The sequence below is a fragment of the Eretmochelys imbricata genome, chromosome 9 (genome assembly GCF_965152235.1).
Source record: "Eretmochelys imbricata isolate rEreImb1 chromosome 9, rEreImb1.hap1, whole genome shotgun sequence".
In the NCBI taxonomy this organism is placed as follows: domain Eukaryota; kingdom Metazoa; phylum Chordata; order Testudines; family Cheloniidae; genus Eretmochelys; species Eretmochelys imbricata.
In genome coordinates this window covers 61,698,343-61,709,031 of record NC_135580.1, presented here as the reverse complement: position 1 = coordinate 61,709,031, position 10,689 = coordinate 61,698,343, and the positions used below count along the sequence as shown (strand labels likewise).

Sequence of the window (10,689 nt, the reverse complement as noted above, 5' to 3'; positions counted from 1 at the left end):
CCTGGGGCGGGATCTCCTGCTATAAAAGGCTCAGGGCAGTGAACAGAGAGACACAGCAACTCCAGCCTCCCAGAGAATCCACCTACTCTGAGTCTGAACATGTGCAAGAAGGTAGCCATTGTTCTGTCCGGCTGCGGGGTGTATGACGGCAGTGAAATCCATGAGTCTTCTGCCGTGCTGGTGCATCTCAGCAGAGAGGGGGCACAGGTAAGAAGCACTCTGGCTCTGGGGCCCAGGTCTATCTTGGCTATATATCCTTTTGCCCTGGGCTGCTCTTTACCATCTCCTCCACTGCAGGAATTATTTTTGGAATCATTGGAGCAGTAAGTCATAGTTTCCTTAGGTGTTATTTCCAGCTGCTGCTGAGATAATCAAATTGCCCTAGTGATCAGGTGGTGGGTGCAGTACAAAAATCTAGATAAGAGACTGTCTATCTATCAAGATTTGTGTACTTGTACCCAGATTTGTGTACTTGTACTTGTATTTGTGTACCCAGAAACTTGATCACTATGGGAATGTGATTAGAAAACTTCTAGGTAGTCTCTTATTTCTATACCTTTCTTCTTCTATCCAGAGCTCACCACTTTAGCACCCAGAACTCTTGCAGTAGAATTTGGACTGACTGGACTCGATTGTATACAAATCTCTTTGTATACAAATTGTATACAAAATCTAAATCTCTTTAAGCAATTTCCCTAATATGTCCTCCTCTGCTATGCTGCAGTTCTAGTGCTCTTTTCAGCCTAGACATTTGCTCACTTCTGCAGTTGTCTCTCTGTTTCTTTAAGTGGCCAGCTGTCACACCTGCTTTTTAAATTCCTTTTTGAAGCAGCAAATAAAAACAGAAGCCATTGAAAGGGCTCTTGCCAGTTAGTCTGAAACAGAAAATCATAGCAGGCAGCAAGAAGCTGGTAATACAGAATTAGTAACTGTAGCCAAATTGTCTGAGTGCAAGAACACTGCCTGAGATCACCCTTTGCTCCCAGCAGGGGACAAATCTGGGCCCAATCCTCAGCTTCTATAAGTGATTGTTGCTCCATTAAAGTCAATGGAACAATGCTCTTTTACATCAGCTAAGGATCTAACAAAGATTTCAAGGTTCACGTTCTCAATTCCTGTTTACAAAAAAAAGGTGTCTGTCTCTCTCTTTCTTCAACTGTATTTTCTCCTCTTGTTTTTTTCCTCCTGTATTTTTCACTTTCCCTCTTACACAAAACTGAAAGACTATTCAGAGTGCTGCCGGTCCCTTCTTCATCCCTTAACCTAAGGAGCCCTCTGATGGAGGAAACTGGTATAACTTTTCCTTCATAAAGGTTAGGACTATTTTTCCCTTTACTGGTAGGGAGCTAGTGTACTGTAATGAACTTTTACCCAGGGTGATACAGGGGAACTGAAGCTCCAGCTCTCTTTTGACCCTCCTTTAGAAAGAAGAAAACCTTTCTAACTGAAAGAAAATCCAGCATCTAACAAATTGTAACAATCTTGCTGGAAGAGGATTCCAGCCTCTGTTGTTCTTGGTTTTTGGGGAGAAGGGCATTGCTGCTCAGTCTTTTTCCCTCCCAGCCTAAGCAGTGTGGCCACATTCTGCTCTGTTACCCTAGTGAAAATCTGGAGTAACCCCTTTAAGTTGTGTGAAACTATTCCAGATGTGTAGAGGTATAGCTCCACTGAAGTCAATGGGTCTGATTTTTCCACGGTATTACATCAGTTTTGGACTAGGGTAATTTCAGCAGTTATACTGGATTTGCATTGGTGTAACTGAGAGCAGAATTTGGTCACTATTTTAGTTGTGTCGTGTGGGAGCTTTTATGGGAGTAGTGAAACAATGAGCCCATTTAGCATTGGCCATTTCCAGACTCCAGTCTTACCTAGGACAGCCTCAGGTGATACTTGTTTGCAGTGTTGTTGTAACTTGTAGCCATGTGTGTCCCAGGCTAGTAGAGGGACAAGGTGGGTGAGGTAATCTCTTTTATTGGACCAACTTCTGAAGAAGAGCTCTGTGTAAGTGTGTCTCTTTCACCAGCAGAGTTGGTCCAATGAAAGAGATTACCTCATCCACCTGGTCTCTTGGGTGATGCTTATTTCAAAGGCATGAACAGGCTGGGGGCAGTCCTATCTCTTTGTCTGACACTAGCTCAGATTAGCGCTGAGAGAATAACAGGCTTTTTGGTTCACTGGCAATTTCAAAAAGCCCCCCAAAAATATTATTTTGGGTAAGAACAAGAAATATTTTTTTAGGGCTGTCAAGTGATTAAAAAATTAATCACAACTAATTGTGTGATTTAAAAAATTAATCATGCTGTTAAACAATAATAGAATACCATTTATTTAAATATTTTTTTATTTTTTTACATTTTCAAATATATTGATTTCAATTACAACACAGAATACAAAGTGTACAGTGCTCACTTTATATTTATTTTTATTACAAATATTTGCACTGTAAAAAACAAAAGCAATAGTATTTTTCAATTCACCTAATACAAGTTTTCTAGTGCAATCTCTTTAACATCATGAAAGTTGAACTTACAAATGTAGAATTATGTACAAAAAATAACTGTATTCAAAAATAAAACAATGTAAAACTTTACAGCCTACAAGTCCACTCAGTCCTACTTCAGCTAATCGCTCAGACAAACAAGTTTGTTTACATTTGCAGGAGGTAATGCTGCCGGCTTCTTGTTCACAATATCACCTGAAAGTGAGAACAGGTGTTCTCATGGCACTGTTGTTGCCGGCATCACAAGATATTTACGTGCCAGATGCACTAAAGATTCATATGTCCCTTCATGCTTCAACCACCGTTCTAGAGAACATGCGTCCATGTTGATGACGGGTTCTGCTCAATAACGATCCAAAGCAGAGTCAGATGCCACAAGCAGAAGGCTGATTTTTTTTGGTGGTTCAGGTTCTGTAGTTTCCGCATCTGAGTGTTGTTTTTTAAGACTTCTGAAAGCATGCTCCACACATTGTCCCTCTCAGAATTTGGACAGCACTTCAGATTCTTAAACCTTGGGTCAAGTGCTGTAGTTATTTTTAGAAATCTCACATTGGTACCTTCTTTGTGTACTTCTGCTGTGAAAGTGTTCTTAAAACGAACATGTGCTGAGTCATCATCCGAGGCCACTGTAACATGGCAGAATGCGGGTAAAACAGAGCAGGAGACATACAATTCTCCCTCAAGGAGCTCAGTCACAAATTTAATTAATGAGTGTTTTTTTAAACGAGCATCATCAGCATGGAAGCATGTCCTCTGGCATGGTGGCCAAAGCATGAAGGGGCATACGAATGTTTAGCATGTCTGGCATGTAAATACCTTGCAACACTAGCTACAAAAGTGCCATGTGAACGCCTGTTCTTAATTTCAGGTGACATTGTAAATAAGAAGCAGGCAGCAGTATCTCCCGTAAATATAAACAAACTTGTTTGTCTTAGCAATTGGCTGAACAAGAAGTAGGACTGAGTGGACTTGTAGGCTCTAAAGTTTTACATTGTTTTGTTTTTGAGTGCAGTTATGTAACAAAACAAATCTACATTTGTAAGTTACACTTTCACGATAGATTGCACTACAATACCTGTATGAGGTTAATTGAAAAATACTATTTCTTTTGTTTATCATTTTTACAGGGCAAATATTTGTAATCAAAATTAATAATATAAAGTGAGCACTATACACTTTGTATTCTGTGCTGTAATAGAAATCAATATATTTGAAAATGTAGAAAAACATCCAAAAATATTTAATACATTTCTATTGGTATTCTACTGTTTAACAGTGCGATTGATCGTGATTAACTTTTTTGAGTTAATTGCGTGAGTTAACTGCAATTAATCGACAGCCCTAATTTTTTTTTAATTGTTGGCAAATCAAAAAGTTGAAATTTTCATTTCAGGTCAAACAAGATGATGTTTTTTGACAAAACTGATATGTTTTGTTTCAGCTTCAAATATTTTAACGCATTTTTAAATTATTTAAAAAATAAAATCAAAGGAAATTTTGAAATTAAAAGTCATTTCAAACCAGAAACTTGAAATGTTATATTTTGAAAACACTGAAACAATTTGACAGTCAACATGAATTCACACAATGTTTCAAGGTCACCAAATCTGCATTTTCACTGAAAAAAATGTCCACCCAATGCCCAAGAAGTTAAAAAAAAAATCTTATTGTGATAATCATATCAATCATCTTATCAAAAAATCTTATTGTGACTATCATATCAATAGCCTGGTCACTGGTCGGCATTTGAGCTCAGAGGGTTGCTCAGCTCTACTGGCATATTGCTGTTGTGGTTTGTTGTCAAATTCCCTCTAACTCAGCAACCAAACCACCCTCATTCACTACACAAAGTCTGATACTGCTTTTAGGAACCATACCCAGCTGTTAGTCTTAAGATAACAGACCTTTCCATCTCTTCTGTCCCAGGGGGAGTTCTTTGCTCCAGATGTAGAGCAGATGCATGTGGTGGACCACGTGAAAGGGCAGCCAACTCAAGAGAAACGCAACGTGCTGGTCGAGAGTGCCAGAATCGCCAGAGGCAACATCAAGGACCTAGCCACGCTGAACGTCAAGGAACTGGATGCCCTGATCATACCAGGTAGGGCTGATTGCGGACTCCCAGCATGGGTAAGCAGACAAGCACTAGCTCTCCTCATCCTAGTGGATTAAAAATAGCAGTGTGGCCAGGGCAGCACAGGCTAGTTGCATGGGTCTGTACCCAGAGGGTTGGGCAGGATTGTACTCGAGTGGCTAGCATGAACCGCCAAGACCACACGCTATTTTTAGCATACTAGCTCAAGCAGAGCTAGAGTGCGTCTGCCTACCTATCCTGAGAAACACCCTCTCAGCTGATGCGTAGACATCTCCTTAAAGATCCCATGGAAGGGAGCAGCTCTCCATTGGCATAAACTGGAGAGGCCCCACCATGAGTCACCAGGAAGAGGAGTTTTTTTGTTGGTGGTGGTTTTTGGAGGGTGGGAGAAAAAGGATTTGTTACCCTAAAGAAAAGGAGCAGCACACTAGGAGAGCTGCACTAATAGACTGCTTGGCATAGAAGTGATTTGATGTGACTTCTCTTTTAACTGGATGTAGAAGTGAAGGTACTTATTAGGGAGAAGAGGAGGAAATAATTATACCCAGTTCTCATCTAGAGTTTTTCACTGGTAGATCTCAAGTGCTTTACAGAGAGCATCAGTATCATTATCCCCATTTTACAGATGGGGAAACTGAGGCACAGAGAGGTGAAGGGACTCGCTCTAAGTCACCCAACAGACCAATGGTAGAGCCAGAACTACAGCCCAGACCTCCTGAGTTTCACTTCATAAGAACATAACATAAGAATGGCCATACTGGGTCAGACCAAATGTCCATCCAGCCCAGTATCCTGTCTACCAACAGTGGCCAATGCCAGGTGCACCAGAGGGAGTGAACCTAGCATGTAATGATCTAGTGATCTCTCTCCTGCCATCCTTCTCCACCCTCTGACAAACAAAGGCTAGGGACACCGTTCCTTATGTTAGCCGACGGCCAAGGATGTTTGGTGAGGTGCCAGCTATGCCCGTTTATACCATCCGTGACTTTAACCGCTAGGACGCACTGTCCCTTCGCGGCGGGCAGCCCAGGCTAGGCTGACGGATGCCCCAAGGTCCTAACCACCCGTGACTTTAACTGCTAGAGCTCAGAGCTCCTTCGCAGCGGGCAGTCAATACTGACTGACAGGTGCCCCAATGGCAGCACTAAGAGCCTCTCCACACCCGTGACTTTAACTGCTAGAGCTCACAGCTCCTTCGCAGCGGGCAGCCAGGATTGACTGACAGGTGCCCCAAGAGTTTGCCCCGTGGAGGCGGCACAACTCAATGCTAGGCTCTTAGTACTCTCACCTAATGGCCAGGCTTTAGAGCCAAAACGGCTGAGGTTCTTTAATTGTGTTGGCTGCTTTACAGTAAACCAGAGAAAACAAGTCAGGCTTATGCACAAATGGTTACCAAAATTTATTAAGCTAGATTCTAATCATGTGGTTACAAAATTGCTAGTGCCTACTTATTTAAATGTAGAGATGTTACACACACAAACAAGTTACAAAACTGAAGCCACAATCCCAAAGAAAAAAAACAAAGTATAGAGCTCTATTTCAAAATATGTGTACACTAAAGATAGGAGATCAGGTGTGGGTGCTTCTTACCCTCCTTGCATCTCTCGATTCCAGCGGTGCCAAGCCAGGATCGGTCACTCAATTCCGCGGAAAGACGAATAAGGGACAAGGCTTAGGGACCCTCTTAGCTGCAGAAGCCTTGGGAGGCTGTCACTTATCTGACCAGCAGATAGATAGTGAAAAGCACTCAAAAATCATGGTGCTGTAGGTCCCCTACTTATACCTCTGTACTCCTTTATTCTCTTTCTCCTTTCTTATGCCAAATTGAGGCTGGTCTGTCTGGGTGACGCCAGCTTTCGCAAGAGTAGTTTACACTTGCAAGGGAGAGAAACAATAAGTGTTGACTACTGGACATTTCTTTTATCAGGGTAAATATTTTCCCACCTAGGATGTTGGTGTGTGTGCATCACGCTATTTAGTAGGGGCTAAGAGCCATGTCTGTCACAGGGCCTCTGCCTGCTGTGAGCTTAATCGTTGTATATGTTCCCAGAGGCACATTGTAGCAGCACACCTGTGCTTTCACAGCTTCAAAGGCTGTGCTGGAATATATGTTAAGTGCCCTGTTCCGGCTTCCTCCTGTGTTTCCAGCAATGCTGGTCTGAGAGTGGGGGGGAGGGGCTGGCTGTCTGGCTACACCTTACCCATCCTGGCTAATAGCCATTCATGGACTTAACCTCCATGAATTTATCTAGTTCTCTTTTAAATCCTGTTATAGTCCTAGCTTTCACAACCTCCTCAGGCAAGGAGTTCCACAGGTTGACTGTGCACTGAGTGGAGAAGAACTTCCTTTTATTTGTTTTAAACCTGCTGCCCATTAATTTAATTTGGTGGCCCCTAGTTCTTATATTATGGGAACAAGTAAATAACTTTTCCTTATTCACTTTCTCCACACCACTCATCATTTTAGATACCTCTATCATATCCCTCCTTAGTCTCCTCTTTTCCAAGCTGAAAAGTCCTAGTCTCTTTAATCTCTCCTCATATGGGACCAGTTCCAAACCCGTAATCATTTTAGTTGTTCTTTTCTGAACCTTTTCTAATGCCAGTATATCTTTTTTGAGATGAAGGGACCACACCTGTACACAGTATTCAAGATGTGGGCGTACCATGGATTTATATAAGGGCAATGAGATATTCTCCGTCTTATTCTCTATCCCTTTTTTAATGATTCCTAACATCCCGTTTGCTTTTTTGACTGTCTGCCGCTGCACACTGCATGGACGTCTTCAGAGAATCCACGATGACTCCAAGATCTTTCTCCTGATTAGTTGTAGCTAAATTAGCCCCCATCATATTGTATGTATAGTTGGGGTTATTTTTTCCAATGTGGATTACTTTACATTTATCCACATTAAATTTCATTTGCCATTTTGTTGCTCAGTCACTTAGTTTTGTGAGATCTTTTTGAAGTTCTTCACAGTCTGCTTTGGTCTTGACTATCTTGAGCAGTTTAGTATCATCTGCAAACTTTGTCACCTCACTGTTTACCCCTTTCTCCAGATCATTTATGAATAGGATTGCTCCTAGGACTGGCTCTTGGGGTACACGACTAGTTACCCCTCTCTATTCTGAAAATTTACCATTTATTCCTACCCTTTGTTCCCTGTCTTTTAACCAGTTCTCCATCCATGAAAGGATCATCCCTCTTGTCCCCTGACAACTTAATTTATGTAAGAGTCTTTGGTGAGGGACCTTGTCAAAGGCTTTCTGGAAATCTAAGTACACTATTTCCAATGGATCCCCCTTGTCCACATGTTTGCTGACCCCCTCAGTGCTCTAGTCAGTGGGCCACACTACTTCTGGGCCACCACAGTACCTGCCATGCTTCTCTTTCCTTGACTTTCGTAGACAATATCATCAAGATGTACCTGGTACAGCCATTAGCACAGACAGGAGAATCACAGAGGGGTAATGGAAGAGCAAATGACAAAAAGCTCAATCACTCCTGAACCTGTTGTAACTAATGGAAGTGTGGCTATTGACTTCAGTGAGCACAGGATCAGACCTTAGATGAGGATTTAATTAGGAGAACTATTTTGGCAACATGTTGCACCATAAGTTTAGAAAAATAAGAGAATGGGTTGGTGAATAAAGCACTAATACATCTCCAGATGAACTCTGTTTAGAGACCACGAGGATTCTTTGCAGTTTCTATTGGCCGGTAATTGGCAGGTAAGGCTTACAGCCTTGTTTGTACTAGTTTGCCAGTATGGCTACACCAGTCGAGCTATATCAGCAAACCCATGTAGCAGTGATGCAGTTTATACTGGCAAAAGAGTTCTGGTGCCAGGACAGCTTACACCCGTTGCCTGAATTAAATAAGCGATACTGAATAAGGTACTCGTCAGCTGGTGGAACTGTCTCTGCTTTGCTTTGCTTTGCTTTTTTTTGCCGGCATTGTTATATCTGTCAGGAGTGTGATTTTTTTTTCCAATACTCCTAACTGACTTAGCTATGCCAGGCCTAAGAGGGAGCTGCAGGTATTCAGAGGATGTGGTGGCTTGCTGAGGTTTTACTGAAATATGTTTGGACCATGGATAAATGCCACACTGCACTAAGTCCACTTAAGCATTTTAGTGAAATAGCTGAGTTGGCAAAAAAAAAATCCTATATTCAAACAATCACCTATTTTTAACCTGTTTCCCTATTCTGAGGTGGTTTTGGAGTGGCTAAGAACCTCAGTACTTGGGCAACACAGGGGAAGAACTGCACGGTCTCTAAAGTTGTGGAGGACACTTTGAAGGCATTCCATGCTGCCAAGAAACCCATTGGCATGTGCTGCATCTCCCCAGTCCTGGCAGCCAAAATCTTCCCAGGATGCGAGCTGACAGTTGGACAGGACAAAGAATGTGAGAAGTAAGTGTCGCAGAGCCCTAGTGCAAAATCTGATCCTGAAGGATCAACGCAGCACACCAGTCCACCTCTCTCACAACCCAAGGGTAGGAAAGACACCAGGCTATTGATTCACAATGCTCATTGTGTCATTTATGGTACATACTGCCGCGATACCTCTTCTCCTCTGCTAATCAGGCTGAGAACATAGCAGTAAAGGGCCTCAAAGCTGGGGCTGAATTATCCCAGTGGCAGGAAATCTATTGTGCTATCTGCTGTTTGAGGGAGAGTTAACTTGTTTGAGAAGAGTTGGTCAATAACCCAGTACAGGTACATGGCGGGAGGTGGGCTTCCTGTAGCTTTACCACGGGACGCTAAAGTCTTAATGTTTAAATTTACTGAGACTTTTTGATTACTTTAGTGAGGAAGAGGGAGCATATAAAGTTTGCTTAATTCCTTGACTTCTGAGGAATTTCTCTGCCACAGTACACACTGTCTTTCACACAGTAGTCTCTTACCTGAGGGGTATTTATTTAGCAATGGCAGACTCCTAGCTACTGCTGTGGGGCACCTAATGAGAAAGGATCCTTTCCATCTAAGGCCTTGGCAGCATCTCTCTGTGTCAGGATCACCTACACGCACCTGGTTTTTTCTCACTTCTTCCTTTAGGTGGCCCTATGCAAAGACTGCAGAGGCCATGAAGGAACTTGGCTGCAAACACGTGAACAAACACGTAGGTGAGATTCATGTGGATGTGAACAACAAGCTGGTGACAACCAGTGCCTTCATGTGCAACGCCCCAGTCCATGAGGTCTATGATGGTATTGGAAAGATGATCAAAGAAGTGCTGAAACTTGCCTGAACGCCTGAATACAGAACATGTTGGAAAATTATGGGAATCCAAGTCTTCTGAAATAAACTTCAGATACATATCGATGGAGAGCAGCCACTGAGAGTGGGCCACTGCTCTTCTTCTCCCTACACCCTTGAGCCGCAAAGCTTATTTCTAATATCACTAGGCCCTTTCCCATTGGACCGCTGCTAGCTACCAAGGAGGGAGAAATCTAGACCAGGGGTTCTCACAACAAAAATTTTGGTGGCCTCAGAGTGCGGCCACCAACTCTCACTGGTGGCTGCACGGACACTTTTTTCATAAAATACTAAATTAACTTTAGGAAAAACAATTAAATATGCACAGATCCACATCCAAATCATTATAATGTGTATTTGTAGGGTTTTTTGGCAGACTCAATAACAAAAACAATGCTGTCTCCCCCTTTAACCCCTCCCCCCCACCTTCCATCCACGGCTTAGTGGGTCCTGGGGCTTGCTGTGAAAAGTGATATTCGTATATTTGTTAATATCACAGCATACTTAGTAGCTACCTGGGAGGCTATGAAAAGTGATAAGTGATATTAACAAACATGGAAGTATTACTTTTCACAGATAGCTAGTAAGTCTGCTGGCAGAAGTGATACTTCCATGTTTGTTAATATCACTTTTCTCAGAAAGCCCCAGGACCCATTAAGCCCTAGTTGGGGAGGCGATGGTGGGATGGATGCGGGGCCAGGGGAGGCAGCAGGGGCCTGGGGCGATGGGGGTGGGTGATGAGCCCCACTGTTGCATGGCCAGAGCCAGGGCCTGGTGTCTGCTGCCTTGCAGCCAGGGCTGGGGCTCAGTGCCCGTGGCCAGAACGCAGAGCTAT

The 10,689-nt window shown here is 42.8% G+C and overlaps 1 protein-coding gene across 1 annotated transcript; it reads left to right on the top strand.

Annotated features, from left to right (window-relative positions):
• The first annotated feature begins 99 nt into the window (after positions 1-99).
• LOC144270398 (glutamine amidotransferase-like class 1 domain-containing protein 3, mitochondrial) lies at positions 100-9,846 on the top strand. The gene is made up of 4 exons (XM_077826860.1): positions 100-207; positions 4,427-4,598; positions 8,807-9,008; positions 9,654-9,846. Exons 1-4 carry the CDS (start codon positions 100-102, stop codon positions 9,844-9,846), a joined length of 675 nt encoding a protein of 224 aa, XP_077682986.1.
• The last annotated feature ends 843 nt before the right edge of the window (positions 9,847-10,689 follow it).

Coding starts and splice junctions, on each gene's coding strand:
- LOC144270398 (XM_077826860.1), top strand. CDS start 100: ATGTGCAAGAAGGTAGCCATTGTTCTGTCCGGCTGCGGGGTGTATGAC. Junction 208..4,426: donor TCAGCAGAGAGGGGGCACAG/GTAAGAAGCACT, acceptor CTTCTGTCCCAG/GGGGAGTTCTTTGCTCCAGA. Junction 4,599..8,806: donor GGATGCCCTGATCATACCAG/GTAGGGCTGATT, acceptor CCCTATTCTGAG/GTGGTTTTGGAGTGGCTAAG.